Consider the following 20,330-nt stretch of genomic DNA (forward strand, 5'->3'; position numbering starts at 1 on the left):
TGTTTACACTTTTCAGAGTTTTATTTGAGGCATTTTCTGCAAAGCAACACAACACAATAGATAGTAAGCAAGGATTTATGCTTCAAAACAGAACAAAAACGAAACAATAACAGGGTTTCATCAATTGTGTGTGAGTGATAAATTAAATCTGACATAAAATACAACATGAACAGAAATTGTGCAATCGAGACACAATTGAATTGTGTTCAATCTAAGTGTCTACACAAGCATAATGAATAAGCACATAATATTTGATTTATTTCATAGAAGTACTCTATACAATTTTAGACCCTTGAGCATAAATACTGTCAAATCTACAAGTACAATAATTATTCAGCTGACTGAAAAACAGAGAAAATCATCTATGACCAAAGACTGAATAAACTTAAGATGGTCTATTTGAATGGAATGGTGAGTTCAAGAACAAAATCAACAATTTCTACTCAAATCCATGTGAAATGAATGAAAGATGAGCATTACAAGCACTAATACAAGCTTTAACAGAAGGGAAGTACAAAAAAAAAGGTGACGCATAATAGATCATCGTGTTTAAATTAATGCAATAATGTAATAGGCTATATTATAAGAGGCAGAAATCATTAAGCATCCATGTCTCTGTACTGCCTGAGAAATAAAAAGGGATTCTAATGTTGTAAATGAAGCTTGAAAATCATCCAATGTCTGATGCCGCCAGTTCAAACATCAGTCAGCTCATGGAAAGTATGTTGACAAAGAACATGTTGCAACATGTTGCTTTGAGATCTGCAAATATTATCATTTGTAATCTGGTATTTGCTGGTAAAATCTCTATAAAAAAATAACATTCTAATGATCAGATCTAATGCACCTTTGTACCAGCTAGAATTCAAGACCATCGAGGTCATCAAAAACTTCAAAAACATTAAAATATATCCTCAGACAAACTGAATAGCATTCATAGTAATATTTTGCTTCGGCCTACAGAGTAGAATTCGCACAAAATACTGCATACTTCTCTTAAAATTATTTTCTGTTCTGAGAGTTACAAAAATATATTTAACTTCTTGAGCAGGTAAATAATATATTTAGATCTTGATTGCATACACTTTTATATGTAACTTTGTGTGTGCGTAATGTGTGCGATGTCGTTTCATTTCTGCATCTGCAAATGAAATGTGTGTCTGTGTGTGTTTAGTGAGTAGTCAATGTCTGTATATCCGTGTCAGAGCCGAACAGCTCTTTGTATAGTGGAGGGAAGAGGGAATGCACCGTGAGAGGGTAAAGCTGCCGAAACCATCGCAGTTTCTCAATATGCAGTGCACACAGAGACTTCAGCACCGGCACTCTTTGATACAGCTGGAATCATACAAAAACATTAAGAGTTAAAAGCCATTCCAGCCAATATAATTCTTCACTTTCTGCATTGAAATGCTTTCTTTTTCTTCATCTCTTTTACCTTATGCAGTAGACTCTCCTGATTGTCTCTGTGCAGGATGTGACTAAGAGCAAGCTCCACATCTCTCCTTACTTTCTGCACTCTTTCTCTGTCTTCCAGACATGGTCGATCTACTCAAAAATGTAGAGAAGGAATGAGAGACTAAGTCCGTCTTTCTTTAAAGTCAGAATTTCTGCAGTTTTACTGCGCTCACCTGCATTGATGAGGACCAGTGCAGTGAACACCGCCATCTGCTGTTCAGTCAGTCTCAGCGCACACAGATTGTGAGCAAAGTCAAATACAGCCGCTATTAGATCGCTACATGCTGAAGAACAAACGGATGCAAAAACAGATTGAACAAAATTGTAAAATGAGTGATAATAGATTAAGAAAATGAATATCCCTTGTGTAAAAGAAATGCACTCAATTGCATTTGAATGTGCACTTGTAGTGTACTGAAAATCCTTAAAGTAGGCCTATATTTTTAAAAAAGCTATACTTGCGTATAATATAATATTAATAAAATAAAAGGCCAAATAAGTGTACTTAAACAGAGCACACATTCATGACACACTATACTATACTATACTACACTATACTAAATTTATAAAAGTGTACTTTGTAATATTGTCAAGTTAAAAGTTTTACTGAGAAATGTCATGCTTTAAAGAAGTACACTTATTTTTATGTGATTTACATACTAAAGAATTACCTGATTACTTAAACTGGCAGCTCCAGTACAAATTAAAAGATTTATCTTGAACTCTGCAATGGAAACTAGCATGTATAAACCTTAATTAAACAATTTAATAATTGCTTAAAAAGGAATTTAGTCCTGTATGATATTACGGTGTACCCACATTGGATCAGCGGTTTGAAAAAAGGATGGATGGATGATTCACCTGCAGCCGCCATCTTCTGGCAAGATGCGGAATTCATTCGGCATGACCCTCTCAGTGCATTATAGGTATTCTATAGTCATTGAGTGTACATCAGTTGTACATCAGTTGTACACACGTGATTTTTTCCCCAAACCAATTCAGTGGAAATCCCGCCCTGCAACCAGTTTCACTGGCTGAAGTTACAGTGACGGGTAGGTTTAGGGATCAGTGTTTGGTGTAGGCAATCATTACTGTGATTGACATGGCCAATGAAATCTTCAGAATCGGCTCCAGGGCGGGATTTCCACTGAACTGGTTTGGGGAAAAAAAAAAAAAAAAAAATCACGCCTTGTACACTCGTTATTGCGGTGCATTATGGGATTAAATGAGTGCATAACATCCAGTATGGTTTCGGACACCCCTCAATTATTGCCCTATTTAAAGGTGGGGGGAGGGGCATTTCGGCCTAGGTTTTTATTATGGTTTGTTGCTATGGTTACTGATTGCTTTGTGCACCTGTTTCTTGTTCAGTTTGTTTTCGCCAGTGTATTTAAGCCCTCAGTTTAGTTCTCCTCACTTTCCAGTATTGTCTTTACTTTAGTGAAGCTGTTATGTTGATTCTCACCTGCTGAATAACCTTCTTTGTTTTTATTTTCTAAATAAGAGTAAATCTGCTGCAATTGTGATCCTCTACTCCTTGTCTGTACCATGATAATTACATTTAAAGTTAAGATTTTAAATGTACTAAATTGTAACTTCATTGTTAGAAATGTGTAATTACAAATATATTTAAATAATGACATACAAGTTTCAATAGAAATTATATTAAAGTATATTTTATCCATCCATCCATTCTTCAAACTGCTTTATCCTCTGTAAGGTCATAGAAGTATATTTCAGTTTAGTATACAAAATGTTTGTCAGTACATTTGGTGGTATCATATACATAACCATATTTCAAAGACAACAGAATTATGAAATTACATATAAAGATTAACTTAAGTCCTACTTAAGTGGGTCAAAAATGGCACTCTAAAGTTAAGCTAGTTGCATTTAATATAAATGTAAACTATATACTCTATATACATTTAACTACATTTTCATTTAATTGCAATTAACATGCAATCAAATGTCCAAAAACATTACATTCAGAAGTATATTCTTGTACATTATTTCCTAATAAATGCTCTTTTTAAATGTATGCTTAAGTGTACTTCTTTTTCACAAGGGATTAGACAAATATGATTAAATACAGGTTTGTAAAAACATGCTGACAAAACATGCTCTTACACAGGAAGTCTAAGAGTGATCACTGTAAACCAAAATATTGCTTTAACTCACCGAGAGATTTGAAAAGTTCTGTTCCTGCAAATTTGCCGTCAAAAAATACTGTGTTGTTTTCTGTGTTAAACATCCGACTCATCCGGACCAGAACAACTTCCATGGACCCTAATAAGAAAGAGAGAAAGGCACACACAGAAGAAGGCAGAAAGGAGAGAGCAAAATGCACAGAATTATAGAACGAGGAATGAGAATGGAAGAGAAGGAGACAAAGCCAGAAATGTGACAGGTTTTTGAGAGATGAAAACAGGACCGAGAGAGATGAGAATTGAGCTGTTGTATACCTTGCCAGCCTTAATCATAACTAGTATGTTTTACAGACAGATATATCTCACCACTCTTGAGGAGAGCAATTTGATCATTCTGACAAAGCTGACGGAATCCTGGGATACGTTTAGCAAATTCCACCACATACTGAACGGCATCGGTCAACCGCACCGCACAGTGCTGCCACATCTCATCCACCGACTACAGAGACAGAGGACAGAGAGAGAGAAGGTGAGAAGGGAAGGAACCTGAGACAGATAGATGTTTGTGTATACTGTATATTCTGAATTTTCATTCAAGTCAAAAGTTTGTATGGTATACTGTTTGCAAACATTCTGACACTGCCAACACTGTTGGAATTAGTATTTAAATACATGATGTATGCTATCCTCTTAATAAAACAACAAACACACAACAAAATGGCAGAAATTCCCAGGAATTCCAGGCCATCTCCGAATCTTTAAATGCTGTACTTGAGCGATCATAGAGATGTGGATATGTTTGCCCCAGCTCTGCAATTTCAGCACTTCAGTGTATTCATGTTTTTATTCTTGTCTGATCTGGACAGACTGGGAGAAGAAATTAAACAAAAATCATTTCAAAGCCCCAGAGCATACCCACATATTACATAATCGTCACAGACCAATGGCAGTTCATAAGCGTTTAACAGTTGGCTTGAAATAGAAAAACTTTAACAGAATGTTTGCGAGTTTCGAAACGAACTCAAAACACTTAGTTTGACCAGATTTTGTTTGAAATGGCATCACAATCATTCATTCTTCGATTTACCTTGAAGTATATCAGGGCCTTAATGATTAAAAAGACGCGCTTTATTTATTTAACTTTATTTTTTACAATTGTGAAATTATTTTTCTTAATTTTAACTTTTTTCTTGTAATTGTGACTTTATTTCTTGTTATTCTGACTTTATATTTTACAACTGGCATTTTGTTTCTCGTAATTGCGAGAAATAATTAATTTTTCAATCTTAGATTGAGAAAGAGGAAAGTGCAACTAATTCTACAGTGTTTCACATGGTCATCAAAGTAAAGCCCAAAGTATAATTCTGTTTTATGTGTTCGTTAGTTGTCACATGTACGCAGCCCATTGTTCCACAGCCGAAAAAGAAACTGATGAAAATTGACGGAACAACAACCAACTACTGGAGACAGCAACAACAATAGATGTCCACATTTAGTGCTTGTGTGAGGAGGTTAAGAGATACAACTCAATTTTAAATGAGTATAAAGATATTTTATCAGTCATAACTTCTGGAGGGAAATAAGGCAGACACTGGATGCTTGAGGCCAATTCGCACTGCACTGACAGACGCCAACTAATGCGGACAATCACCAGATCACAGTATGTCACTTCTCAGACATTTCCAGAGCCAAACAAACGCAGATTCAACATGTTCAATGGGCTAAAATAATCGCTGACTAATGCCAACAGACACCGACCGGGGTAACTTACTGATCCGACAAAACCCGTCGAAGTGTCTGTTGGTTGGCATCTGTCGGTGCAGTGTGAATTGGAATTTAGTACAGATGTATACTTTGGGATTTAAAGTTGTGCAAGTTATAGAAGAGTAGAGGACATGTACTTTGCTCTGGTAAATGTGGATCTCCTCCCTGCTGAAAACCTTCCATCTGAGAGCCTGCAGTTCCTCCGGTCGATACTGAGTTGTCTCTCTGTGAGAACGAACGATACTTGCCGAGATCTCCTCTGTCAAAAATCGCATAAAGAGAGACGTTAATCTGAATGCACGACACTACATACTTCAACTCCTTACCCTATTAAACCACTTTATACCACCACATAGCAAACATGACATTTTAAAAATGTGCTAAACTGCTTGCGGTTCTCACCTATGTGCAAAGAGGTCGGATAGGAAAAGAACGAGCTCTCAGGGTCAAAAGGACGAAACCCCATTTCACTGCCGTTCATATTCAGAATAGCCTCTGGTGTAGACCGTGTAGAATCAAATCCTGAAAGACGGAAAGACAAAATGATAAACCACATTATCTTATGAGATTTATCTACCAGATGAAAAGTAGGTCACAATTTATATTAGGTGGCCTTAACTAGGCCTACTATGTACTAACATTAAATAATGAAAAGACTATGTACTGTGTATCTACATCTTACTCTGGAAAATTCCCACTTTTATTGCTAGTGAGTTTGAGGTATGGTTGATTTTAGAAGTAAGGGTAGGGTTAAGGCCTGTGTATACTTCATTTTCCATCTCACGTACAGTTGAAAGCACAAGCCATTCAAAGTATACACCTTTGGCTGTGAGTGTGGCGTTGATGTACGCGCACCGTCCACGCGGACACAAAAATTGGGCTGCACATGAACATCCTGATGACAAAATTTACATCACGCGGACAGTGAACGGCCAAAGTATACTGTGGGCTTTAGGGTTAGGATTAGTAGATAAGGCCAATTCACTCTACACCGAAAAACTCTGACCAATGGGAACAGACACTTTGTCTGGTTTTGTCAGATCAAAACCAGTGTTACCCCTGTTGGTGTCTGTTGGCGTTTGTCAGTTCAAGGAATATCTGAGAAGTGACATGCTGTAATCTGGTGATTGTTGGCATTGGTTGCCATCTGTCGGTGCAGTGTGAATTGGCCTTTAGAGTTCAATTTTGAGGTAAGGTTTTGGGTTACAATACAGTTAGGGGTAAAGTTGACAGTGTAACAACAAATGTTACTTAAATGCAAGTACTTTAAATGCAATTACAATGCACCGACATGTACATATTTAAAGTGATAGTTCACCCAAAAATGAAAATTCTGTCATCATTTACTTACCCTCAAGTTGTTCCAAACCTGTATGAGTTTCTTTGTTCTGCTGAACACAAAGGAAGATATTTGGAAGAATATCAATAACCAAACACATCTCGCCCCCCATTGACTACCATAGTATTTATTTTCCCAACTATGGCAGTAAATGGGGGGCGAAATCTGTTTGGTTACTGACATTTCTTTGTATTCAGCAAAACAAAGACATTTATTTAGGTTTGGAACTACTTGAGCGTGAGTATTGTAGTGTATAGTGTATCAAATTTTTAAGGCCACCTAATATGTGTGTGACCGAAAAGTAATTCTTTCAGTGTTAAGTACAATTATTTGGGAGAATTTCTTACCTCTACCAGCTGACAAGCTGTTGCTCTCACCTCTCCTGTGGGAGCTCCTGTAGGCCAGACTCTGAGCCTGGGCCTCGCCTATGCGGCACTCCAGGTATGGATGCACCTCCGGTGGGCAGCCTGGCAGTTCAGGCTCTACAGAATAAGGGTAGGCTGGAGGTAGAGGCGGGATGAGATGTGATGACTGTTCTCTGGGCTCTTTGCTGGATTGGTAGGCTGGGAGAGACTGAGGCTCTTGGACTGAGTTGGCCTGAAGACGCTGCTGTTGTCGATGTCTCTCAACTTCTGCAAACAGCGAGTCTCTCTGACGCTTGGACATGCGGCCAAACTTCACAGCTGAGGGAGCAGTTACACAATTACATAAAATTTTTAGTTAAATATTGCTTTTATGCACAAACTGAGTATCAAATTTGTATTTCTATGTCATTCCAATAAATCCTCCATCCATCCATTCAAACATTCTTCCATCCATCCATCCTTTCTTACCATCGCGGCTCATCCCCTGGGCGACACATTTTTTGAGGCGGCAGCTCTGGCAGCGGTTACGGCTGGCGCGGTCGATGGGGCAGTTGCTCTGTCTGGAGCACGAGTACTGCACGCTGGAGGACTGACTTCTGCGGAAAAAGCCCTGTAGAAGCAGAGAGAGAGGTGGGTGAGGTGTGGAACAATTAGGGGGAATGTGCTAAAAACGCAGGACATCCTGTTTGTGAATCCAGCCTAAATGAAGAATATTTGACATTAGTAAAGAACTTTTCTTTTTCTTACCTTGCAGCCCTCACAAGTGATAACTCCATAATGAACCCCTGAAGACTTATCTCCACAGATCTTACATGGAATCACCTCAATCTGAGCTAAAGACACAAACAAAACAATAACACAGATTAAAGCTGTGATCATGTGCTTTACCCCAATGTGTCGATCTGTCACAGTTGATTTAAATAATTCCTGATGCTATTAATCAGATTTATAATTCTAGCCAGCAGAGGGCAGTATAGCCTTCTAAAAAAATCAGTTCAAAAGTTCAATTTTGGAATAAGATTTTTATTTTTATTAAGAATTAATACTTTTATTCAGCAAGGATGCAATAAATTGATCAAAAGGGACAGTAAAGACATTAATAATGTTGCAAAATATTTATATTTCAAATACATGCTGTTCTTTTGAGTTTTCTATTAAATAAAGAATCCTGAAAAAAAATTTATTATGGTTCTTACAAATGTATCATCGGTTTGCAACATTGATAACAATAATAGATGTTTCTTGAGCACTAAATCTGCATATTAGAATGATTTCTGAAGGATCATGTGACACTGAAGACTGTAGTAATGATGCTGAAAATTCAGCTCACAGGAATACCTATATATATGTATATATATATATATATATATATATATATATATATATATATATATATATATATATATATATATATATATATATATATATATATATATATATATATATATATATATATAGAGTGTAGAAATTACACATTTCTACCAAATCCACAGCAGACTGATCCATTTATCAATTAACATTTAATAAAGCCACAAAAAAACAAGATTTTGAGTGGTTGAAGAGGTGCGTTAATGCTTTCAGATGTTAAAATGGTCAGAAAGAGACTGAATTGGTATTCTGTAATGAATGGATAGGTTGATTAAAATGAACTAATGAAACAGTGGATGACTGGTTCTTTTGTAGTAGAGGCCCTTAAGTGTATTTGCAGTTAAATGTATTTATTACACACATTCACAGTATACAAGGGCATAAATACACAGGGGTATAAATACACAAACCTCCTGAAACAGAAACACACACTGGTTTTGTAACAGATTAAAGATAATCCCTGAAAGCCACATTAAGAAATCCTAATCTAATGAACAGAGAGAGAGAGAGAGAGAGAGAGAGAGAGAGAGAGAGAGAGAGAGAGAGAGAGAGAGAGAGAAAAGGGGAGGGAGGATGAACGAAAGGAAAGGGAGAAGTGTGAATGAATTGCAGCTCTACAGTGGTACAATGTTCACTATTCAAAATAAAGCTTCCAAAAGGGGGATTTTGCAGAAGAAGAACGATTCTAGGTTTAGAACTTTAAGTGAATAGTTCTTAAAAGAACCATTTTCTTCTTAGTGGGAAAAATTTGCACATATACACATTTTTGTTTGGGATGTTGGTAAATGGTGTCTATTGGTGTCTATAGTTTGTATACTAAGCTAATGATATTTCCCCGACATTTATTGAAAACACTATTTAGTATGTTTATTATGTTGTTTTCCTCAAAATGAATGTTGGCTGGTCCCTGTTATAGGTGATTTCAGGTTTTACTATCCTAGTGGGACCCCGAAAACGTAGGAAAAACCTGACACACAGACACACAGGCATGCATGCACAGATACACACCTACATTAGCACAAAGAAAGTGAGATTGTTGTGTATTGAACAATAATATCAGAAACACAAAATGCAAAGGCACACGTCTTAAAATCCATTAGTGCTTTAAGTTGCGTTGTAACAGAAGTAGCGACAGACTGAGTCAGCAGAGATTGAGTCAACTAGATCATCCACTGTGAAAGCCTCATCGACACGACAGCCAGTGGCACAGATCCTCAACAAACCGTCCATAGCGGCGTGATGAATACGATGGATTGAACTGGATTGAACTGGAATAAATACTTTGAATGTTGCGATCCTATCGGGCTTATGATAGCTACCTGAATCGTAACAAAGCACTGTTTGCCAGAGGAGAACTGGCCCCCCGACTAAGCCTGATTTCTCCCAAGGTTTTTTTCTCCATTTTAACACATATTTGCCACCTGTTTGCCACCTGATGTCACCTGTTGGAGTTTGGGTTCCTTGCCACTGTCGCCTTTGGCTTGCTTAGTTGGGGACACTTGACATTTGATATTCAACAGTGCTTTGCATCTGCATACATTGACAGCATTTTGTTTAAGAGCTGCTGTGCAGCCAAAATTATATACCATTTATCACTGTAAAGCTGCTTTGACACAATCTGCATTGTAAAAAGCGCTATATAAATAAAGGTGACTTGACTTGACTTGATCTTTTCATATTGTGACACATTTGATTGAAACGGATTATCAAAAACAAAAAAAAATATAGGACAGGGACTTAGTTCTGAATGCGAGCTTGCAGCCGATTGTAAGAACGAGGTGGGTTTATGCAGACTAAATGATTGGAGAAGTCCAGCATACGTCACCAGAGAAACTTCTGTCATTTAACCTGAAGATCCAGTTATGAATCTTCAGGTTTCCATTTTGTTGAACAACATATGCAATGATGAATCGGCATTTTGATGAGCAACATATGCATTGATAAATCGTTCACAATTAGATCATTTAGAAAATTGATGGGCATAGGGTGATTTTTTTTATTTTTATTTCATGCCAACTTTAATGTTCTGATCTGGAGATTTGTCTTAGAAGACTTTGTGGCATGTTTGCAGGTCCTTAAGCTGAAAGTCAAAGACTATGTGTGTACATCTGTGTGTGTGTGTGTGTGTGTGTGTGTGTGTGTGTTTTCAGTCAAAATGACAGTAAATCTAACCTGCTTATTTCTTGGAATCCAGCAGTGTGTGTGTGTGGCTAAGTAATGTGGTCACATCGTCCAGTACCAAGGAACATGAGTCCTCTCTTTCAAAAAGCATGCACACACACACACAGACAGCACACATACAGGTGGGAGGAAATGTACAGGAGGAAATGAGTGGGAGAATGATACAAGATTGAAGTTCATAAAGGATACACATCCACTGAGGCTTATTAAAATATATATATAAAAAAACATAATAAAATGTTATGAAGAGGTTTTTTATTGAGAGCTGAACTAATGGGCTTACACTTGAAATTGTTAACCAAGGGTCATTTTTAATCCTAGCTTAATGTAATGCTGCGACAACACACTTCATTACATTAACATCCTGACAAAAGGAACATGCCAGTGCAGGTCAGACCGTGCTCTGCTGTTCATGTGCACATTCTCTGAGTCAGCGGTGTCTTAAAACAGCAACAATTCTGTCTTACATGTGAATTGAGACATTTTTTGCATTGTGCGGTTTGCTTATAATGTAATTATGAACACAAAGTCTTCTAGACTAACTTTGATATTGCGCAATTTTAAATAGTTGTCAATGCAGCAACAATGTTGTGGTTATGAGTGTCGTGTCAAGTGAATTGTTGGTACAGTCATCAACATTTGGTGCAGCTCCAAAAAAAAAAAAAACACCGTCGGTACAACAGAATGGAACGTGAATGGAAAGCTAACTGAAACCATAATGGAAGTTGACCTAAAGGAGACCAAAGTTCACTTTCAGGGCCACGAACCGTGCAAATCAGGGGTTCTCAACCAAGGGGCCCACTAGGGGACCTCAGCAAACTTCCAATAGGGCCTCAAGATGGCTTAAAATTATTTAAAATAAGACAAAAACAAGCTTTAACATAAGCTAAAACAACTAAAAATCAAGATATGTAATCACTGTAAAAAAAAAAAAAAAAAAAAAAAAAATTATATATATATATATATCTACGTTGCTAAACCCAGTTAAAAGTGTCCTTAACCTGGTGTTAAAGATGATGTTAATTGGTTAAGTATAGTGTGAAGAGTCTATAACACCATTGGGTTCTCTTCTGGGCCATGTTATTATTATGCTACAATGATCATATTTAAATTCATAAAAAAGGTGATTTGAGGTAAAGTGGAATCTGAATGTGTCATGTCAGCCTGACCTTTTCATGTCAGAAATTTAAGCTTCTTTTGATGAGTTTTCCCACCTGGTCCATCAAAGCTTTTTTACAGTGGGTGAATCAAAGAAAGCCATTTTTTCACAAAAACAGCAAAATCAAATAACACATCACAAAAAACAGGGAGATTCACCTAGACTGACTGAGACTGGGGGAATATTGAGTGTGAGGAGGTGGACGTGAAGGTGTCAACCTCAGAGTCCTTTTAAGTGGTTTACTGGCTTCTCTTTCACTCTGACTTTCCCTCTTTCATGCATTATCTTACTCTTTATTTCCCTCTCTCTGTCTCGCTCACAAAGGATGCGACTGCCAGTAATACGCTCTTTCATCTGTGTTTTTACTGCCAGGAATTGTCCATCCCCCATCCTCCCCCCACCCTCTCATTCTCATCCTCTCTTCTCCCAATCCCACCATCTCCCAAAGGAACCTTTGTGGAAATATTAATCTGATACAGCACTCTTCAAAAACTATATCAAAAGAAATTTAAAAAATATCATATTTCTTGTCTCAGTGGTGCATTGTAAGAGTGAAACTGTATGCAACATTTGTCATGCAATGTCATGCAACTTATCATAGATTTAATTAATCCTATAAAGCCTGACATATGAAACAAATATTTTGAAATGCAAATTCAGTGAATATTTTTTTGGGTATCATATTTGATACATTAGGTTTTTAAGACTCAAATAGTATTATAACATGAAAATATGGTGCTATACTGAGAGGAAAAAACACTCAGTTTTATACAGAGGCCCAAACTGAGCAAGAATATGCAATTTGTTGCAGTTGCTGATATTTATATGGCCAAAATGCAAGATGAATTTCTGATAGGTTGCAATGTAAATCATTGAGATCTTTATAACAGTATATAGCAGAGTAACACATATGTTAAGAGTTTATTTTTGGATTTTTAATGTGGTCTTTTTGTACAGCCCTTTGGTCAGTTTTGTGGCTGTTTTAAGTGCTTTATAAATAAAATAAAATAGCTTGAACACATAAAAATCAGTTACTAATATGCCTTGGTAAGATGATACTTAAATGCTTTATGATCAAAATTCTGTAGTTTTTATTGTGGGGAGCTAAACATATAATTCAATGATGATTGAGAGATGGACAAATAAACCTTCCTCAAAAGCCTGATGTATCATATTTGATTTTAATATGATTTTTAATGATGTATGGATAATCAAGTATGTGTGTGTATGCAGTAATTAGCGTGTGCATGTTTCTGTGTCAGTGTGTGTTTATGTCACTGTGTCAAGGTAGGCTATGTCATGATTTGGGGCACAAAAGGAAACTCCTTGCAACTGTTTTTGCAAGAGTATGGGTCTCGTGTCAGAGTCTATGAGGGAAGGTATGAATGTGGGTCGACGTCTTATGCATTGCATGTGACGCTTGTGAATGCAGTTTGAAAATTGCCAGGTAAAGTCATTCACTTTAACCTAAATGCCATGTGACTAACAAATCTGGAGCCAGGTATATAACATAATCGCAACGCCGACAGGCTGATAGCACCACAGAAACACGCGTGCACAGGTCTTTTTACTATCGACTAACCTGAGCTGTGACGTGAAAGGCAGCGAACAATATTTGATTTCCAATTGTCCATTTCAGGCTTTTATGAGCCCTAAAAACAGATACTGGTAAAATGTCTAAAATAAAATATAAAGACTTATGATCAGTGTTTTAATATTTTAATATCATTTAGATACTATTAGAGTTTTTATTAATATTTAGATTTTTTTTTTTTATATATTTTCTGTTTTCATTTTAATTTTAGTTCAGGTTTTATTAAATTTGTTTTGTTTGTGTTTTGTAATTTTTTTTTTTAATGTCTATATAGTTTTTATACATTTTTATTTCAGTTTTAGAGAGTTATTTTAATCAACTTTAAATGAAAATGAGAAATGTTGGCAACTAGCTAAAATATAATAAGTTTATATATATATATATATATATATATATATATATATATATATGTTTGTTTTGTTTTGTTTTTAACATTTTATTTCAGTTAAAATTAGTTTTATTTCAAGTGACGAAGGTTTTTTATGGTTTTAGTTTTAGCCAACTATAATTCCTTACAGTTTTCTGGCAAAAAAAAACAAAACGTTATTTCATTAGAATATAATGGGACTTTTGAATGGCCGCTGATGGGAAAAAGTTAAAAGATGATAACGGGCCGTGCTAATTTGGTATTATCGGACTAAGTGAATTTCCTGTTACTACGTATTGAAATAGAGCCAATAAAAATAGACTTACATCTCCTGCCCCACTTTCTGCTTTTTTCGTCTTTCTTTCTTCTACAGTCTACACTGTAAAAAACAAATCCGTGAAATAACAGAAAAAGAACTGGCAGCTCATTACTCGGACATTATCTAGTAATTTTATGGAAATTTCCATTAACCCTAAAAAACATGAAGTGCAAAATTCAAAATACAGGTAAAACATTTGTAAAAAAAAAAAAAAAAAAAATTATCACAGTGCATTGTGCCCTATTTTTACAGGTTTTAATAAATAAATACGATACTGTTCAGTTTATTTAAAAATCATTTTAATTTAACACCACTGTATTAGGTTTCTCATTCAAAAAATTGTGTTGTTAAACTGACTTGAAACAGTTGTGTTTTGACTCAACTCAATATTTTCAATATGAAAGAACATGTTTCAATTAAGTAGTACATTTGATGCTTGTTCAGTTTACTTAAGTAAATTAAGTTAATCCAACATGATTCTTTTCAACAACTTTATTTAACCCATTTGAGTTGAGAGTACATAAATGATTTTAGTTGTGTTAAAATAGCATTAGAGAAACTAGGAACAGGATTTCCCCTTCCCATCATGCTTTGCACAGGGCTGGATAGAGAGTGTAAATGTTGAAATAAAATGTTATTTTATGCGTTTTTTTTTTGTTTTTGTTTTTTATCAAGATAAAAAAATTGGGAAACTTGTTTAGTGTTCTTTTATGTTTATATTTAAAAGAGTTTCTGGTATGTTAGTGTTTTGGGGGTTACCATTGTGGTGAAGTGTAGAGCATGTGCTTGTGCTGAGGACCTGCTAACAACAATTAAAGTTGTTTTAATAATAAAAAACAACTACTTTGGCCATGCCATGGATATAACAAAACCATCTTCACTGTAAACCCTAACGCTCAAAATACTTAATTGGTTTGAGTTGGACAAACTTAAATTGAACAAATTAGTTCAGTTAAATTAACTGTTATGAGTATTTACAACTTTCTTTTTCTTTTGAGTTCACAGCACTGACATATTTCAAGTAAGCTGAATTGTTTCATTTTGTTTTGAGTTGTATGAACTAATTTCTTTTAATTTAGATGAACTTAAGTTTAACTGAAACTTGGCTGGGATTTCTATTTCCCAGCATGTTTTGCCTGTGGCACCCGAAAGGGAGAGTACATGCTAAAATTAAGTGTTATATAATGTTTTTTGTGCAAGATTAATGGTAAGGGAGATTTAGTAGTGATTAATGTTTTGTTTTGCTAATTTAGAAGAGTTTTCACCATCATGGTGACAAGTGGCGCATGCTGCTTGGTTTGAGAGCAGGTAAGTTACATGTTTTAAGTTGCTGTACTTATTCAGTAAGTGTTATATGCCATTGTTAACATGTTAGCAAATTAGTAAGTTGGCATTTTCTGAATTTTCTCATTATGGTTTACAGAGAAGTAAATAACTCATTTGATTTGCAAGAACTCAAAATGAAAAAAGATAACTAAATATTTTATATTAATTGCTATCAAAATGTATGAGTTAGCTAACTCAGTACTTCAAGTTAGGAGCAATTATCATGCATGGGTACTACAAACTCAAAACTTCTGCTTACTTAAAATTGGGAACATCATAACTCAAAAAATGTTATGTAAATGATTACCCCAAATTTTTTGAGTTAGCCCAACTTATTCGGGTTTACAGTGTGGCTAACGCCTAACAATAAGAGTATTTACAGAGTAAAGGTTTTCTTGTTAGATAACATTTGTAAACATTGTTCTTGAATGCGTTCACTAAATAAACTAATCAATTAAACTGGATTACTCGTTTTAATTTTTGTTTGATATTATTTTTAGGATAATTAAACTTTATAGTTTTGGACAAATTAACAATGTTAACCTGATTCAACTAAATGGCATTGAATTAACCTTATGTAATAAACTTACATTTACTGAAATAAACAATGTTAATTAAATGCAACATAACACAATTACATGGAGCCTGTTGACATAAAATTTTAAGTAAATCCAACTTGTAATTTTTTTTGAGTGAGGGAACAATGGACTGATAATATGAAGGAATTTTCCCTACTGATTTTTCACAGGTGTTTTATCTGTATTTTGAATTACACATTGCATTGTGTTGTGTTTTATGATTAAACTGAATGTCTGTAAACTTAACAGATAATGTCCTGGCAGAAAAGTACTAGTACCTTTTCCGTTTCTTCACCACAGTGGCCTCTCTCAAACTCAAGGCCTGTAATCTAAAAAATAATCTCTTCCTGGGTTCTTTGCATGTGTTTTCTGTCCTATTGTGTTTAAAATTACTCTAATACTTACAGGTTCACTTTCACACACAAAATCCAAATAAAGAGAAATATCTCCATACAGACAAAAAGCTTCTCATTCTCATTATACCTCTCTGAAACCACATGCTGATAAAGAGAAAATATCTCTTTTTCTCTTCAGTGCTATCTGTTCACCTAAACCACATGCTGATACAGACAAAAAGCATTCATGTTTCTCATCTCTGCTGATGAAAAATATACCAAAGAAGAACAATACAACAACAAGAACAGTCCTACATTCTGCATGAGAATTATTAGAGAGGTCTGCAGAAAAAAATCTCCCAATCTAATGAGTTAAACAATACTAAGACTCTAAAAACACTGACACATTTTTAGATAGAAATCATATTTCTTAGGGTGAATTAAAATTAGAATTACCACACTTTGCAAACTATTAGCAGTTATAAAACCCCATTGGTACTTACCACAGCTGAAGATCAACGTAAAGCATTGATTTATCCATACATATTCAACACATTTCAACAAACTACAAAACAGCAGAACTAAACCTGAACAAAGTAAATTTACCTGTTGAAATGTACCTACATTTACACAATGCCTGTGAGACTTCTGTATTTGTGATTGCATCTCTCAGATCAGCTTTCCAGAAATGAAGATACTATCTCACCTATGTATATATGTATATATATATATATATATATACATATATATATATGACTGTAAGTACGATGTAAGCTGTGATATGTCGTAAATGATTATCTCTGATGTACCACTGATAGAGGAAATTTACATAAAACTATACCGCAACTTCAGTATTTAGGTCTGAAAACACCACTGGAAATGGTGCAGGTCCTCCTACTGCAATTATGATTTTTTTTTTTTTAACTTTTAAAAAAGTTTTTGAAAAAACATGTAGCATGTAAAATGTACTCCAAAATAGTTTAAAAAAATATTAAAAGGTATTAAAAAGTTACATGTAAATAAAACTGCAATTTATAAAAATGACTTGATAAACACATAATAATTTCTTAAGTTTACTCTTTGTTGATCATTTTTGTTTAAAAATGTAATAAATTTCTCTTCATTACTGGGGACTTCTCCATTTTTAACATGCAAGTTTTGGAATCTCTTTGAGATACTCGACTACAAAAAAATAAAAAAAACCCTCCAAGACTACATTCACACTGCGAGCCATAAAGCTCAATTCTGGTTTACCGCTCAGATCTGAATTCAGCTGATCACATTGTTGTTTTAAATGTGGCCAATATCAGATTCCAGTGTGAACAGATCACGGTCCTGAACTGACCCGCATGCGCAAAAGAACGATAAAAAGACCTCATGCAGCACGCTTTCATATGGAAGTAAACATGGAGGACATTAAAGTAAGAGATTAAATGTTTATTTATAGTGTGATTTGCCACCGAAGCCAGCGAATTTAAGTGCTGGCAATATAACAAAGAAAAAGAGCAGAGTTTTCAAATATGATACAAGCCCTTGTGTTTTGCTTGTATATAGAGCTGTCATTGTAATACTTATGAGTTCTGACACATCACTGTCCTTCCACTGACTACCTTTCGCAACTGTCTTGATAACATCGGGGATGTAAAATCTTTGAAGTGACTCCCATGAACACAGAATTGTGACGATGTTGATCTAGAGAGATGTAAAAGTCGCATGAACTCCGATTTGACTGTTCAGACTGAGGTCACTTTGCAACACATCTGACCGGTATTGGATTTAGTATCACATATGGAAGTGGCACAAATCAGAATTGAAAAGATCAGAGTTCATGTGGTATGTGCAGCCTGGTCTCATTGTTAATACGTAGTTATTAATACGCAACTTTCAAAGACACAAAATGCACATTTTTGTATGTTTAGAAAGGTGCTGAAAAGTACAATATTGACGTATTTATAGCACTAAAACGTAAAAATACTTACATTTTTACAGCGAAAAAACATAAAATATTTACGAATCTTTCATGCCATAAAGATATTTGTATAATTTCCCTTTTATCATTTTGTAGATAAATGTAAGATCCCTAAACCCCATCCCGAACCTAAACATACCCATTTTATACAGAATGTTAAAAGAATAAAACATAATGGACAGAAATGTTTAGGAAAATGACAATTTTAGTAAAAATATATTTTTAGTAAAAAATATTAGCTATTTTACCTTCATCTCTGACTCAACGTGACCGAAGCTTTGCTTTTTTGTCTAATACGGAATAAATATAGAAGCTATTTTGAGCCGCTAATCCTACATCTACCCCTAAACCTACCCATAACCATTTCTTAAAACTCAGTACTGTTATAAAGAAAAGAATAACAGACAAACAAGCGTAATCATAATAATTTATTTATTGCGAAAATCTCAAAAGTGGTACCAAAAGTAGTTCAAATGAGGATGAGTTCTCTCTGGTGGTAATAGTTTTTTTTTATGGGTTACAGAGCAGAATTTAAGTTATTAATCCATGAAAATATGAATCCGAAAATATGAACCAATGAGCGTTCGATCTCAGTAAACCATGTCGTAATGCTTCTCGAGGGTGGCGCTACTTTCAAATTTGAATCAAAACGAGCGCGAGATTTGACTGTGACGGTCGCTGTTGCTGAGAATTAAGATGAAGATCGATAGATAAAGGGCTGAATTTGGATCTGTTCCTTACAAATATATGGATTCTAAAGATTTGGAGTACAGCAAACAAATAAAATTGATGTGATTTGTGAATTTATGTTGTGCTTTGGTGTATCTTATGGTTGTATTGTCATTCGCTGCATAGGAGAAAACGCCTTGTGTCCCACAGCAAACAAACTAAATATTACAAAATGTTTAAACAATTACAGAAATATTATTCATTTTAAGGTTTCAGAGTGTAGTCTTGTTTAACATTATGTAATACTCTGAAACGAGTTTGCAGCACACATCACAAACAGAAATGTTATTTCATATTAAATAGATGAGTAAACGGCATTCAATAAATGCGACTAAAAACATGTATTGATATGACAGTTGAATACAATAGATTTAAAATATTAATGCCACGATTTTAATATTAATACATGGGAATTCATATATATTCACACTTGGATACGTAAATGATTTACGTTTTATTGCTGTTAATACGCAAGTATTTTACGTTTTAGTTCTATAAATACGTCAATATTGTACGTATTTGTGTGTATGAAAACGTAAGTAAATGTACATGTGGTAGAACCACACTTTACATAAAAATACACACGTATTCTCATGAAATCACGTTGTGTTTGTGCTGTTCACACTGTCATGAGAAAAACAGATCTGAGTCGCATGTGAGCAAAAAAAAAAAAAAAAAAAATCAAATTTGGGCCACATTTTCCGGCAGTGTGAACGTAGTCTTAGCTATGGCGGTGAGAAATAAATTAGAGAAAGAGCAAGACAAGAGAGAAAGAGCTACTTTTTTCCCACAGAATGACAGATAATCTCCAACTATTCACACACAAAATAAAGACAGTGAGATCAAGCGGGGAAAAAAAGCAATGGGTAAATGTAGAAAGAAAATAAAAGCTCTGTTTATAATGTATGATAACACCTTTTTGAACAGGTATGAAGGCTGGAGTCATGATGCTCCATTTTATAGTCAACAAATTATGATGGTACATGTTATTTTACTGTTTTAATCCTGCAATAGCTGCATGCAAACTAAAGTTCTCAGGACAACAAAGGTCTAACGAAATGTTTAATGAGGAGAAAGAGAGCCGAAAATGTACACAGGATCTCCAAAAAACTCATCTTAAAGACAGTCGGTCGATTTAAGTGTCCCACTAGTACATGTAGCGGTTCTGTCTGTGCTTCTCTTGAAACCCCCATCGCAGCATTCTGCACTGTAAACTAGTGAAAAACCTCAAGGTTCCACTAACGGAAATCCTCGAGTTGAACACAAGAGTGCTGTGACAGGACAAAAAAAAAAAGAGTCACCAAGAGAAAGAATGAAAGAGAGAACAAGAGA

General features: G+C 35.1%; 1 protein-coding gene across 4 annotated transcripts in view; it reads right to left on the bottom strand.

The window, feature by feature from the left end:
• rorc (RAR-related orphan receptor C) overlaps window positions 1-20,330 on the bottom strand; it is a 41,882-nt gene continuing 21,552 nt past the window's right edge. For 3 of the 4 annotated variants that reach the window (XM_051866429.1, XM_051866427.1, XM_051866430.1), the window contains 10 exons: window positions 7,821-7,906; window positions 7,542-7,683; window positions 7,056-7,391; window positions 5,772-5,891; window positions 5,507-5,628; window positions 3,972-4,104; window positions 3,637-3,744; window positions 1,629-1,739; window positions 1,436-1,548; window positions 1-1,335 (listed from right to left, as the gene is read on the bottom strand). In XM_051866429.1, coding sequence (XP_051722389.1) covers window positions 1,171-1,335; window positions 1,436-1,548; window positions 1,629-1,739; window positions 3,637-3,744; window positions 3,972-4,104; window positions 5,507-5,628; window positions 5,772-5,891; window positions 7,056-7,391; window positions 7,542-7,683; window positions 7,821-7,906 — 1,436 coding nt within the window. In that variant the 3' untranslated portion in view covers window positions 1-1,170. The remainder of the gene's footprint in view (window positions 1,336-1,435; window positions 1,549-1,628; window positions 1,740-3,636; window positions 3,745-3,971; window positions 4,105-5,506; window positions 5,629-5,771; window positions 5,892-7,055; window positions 7,392-7,541; window positions 7,684-7,820; window positions 7,907-20,330) is intronic. The other variant, XM_051866428.1, reaches the window with a different exon arrangement.

The sequence above is a fragment of the Ctenopharyngodon idella genome, chromosome 16 (assembly GCF_019924925.1).
Source record: "Ctenopharyngodon idella isolate HZGC_01 chromosome 16, HZGC01, whole genome shotgun sequence".
Lineage (NCBI taxonomy): Eukaryota > Metazoa > Chordata > Actinopteri > Cypriniformes > Xenocyprididae > Ctenopharyngodon > Ctenopharyngodon idella.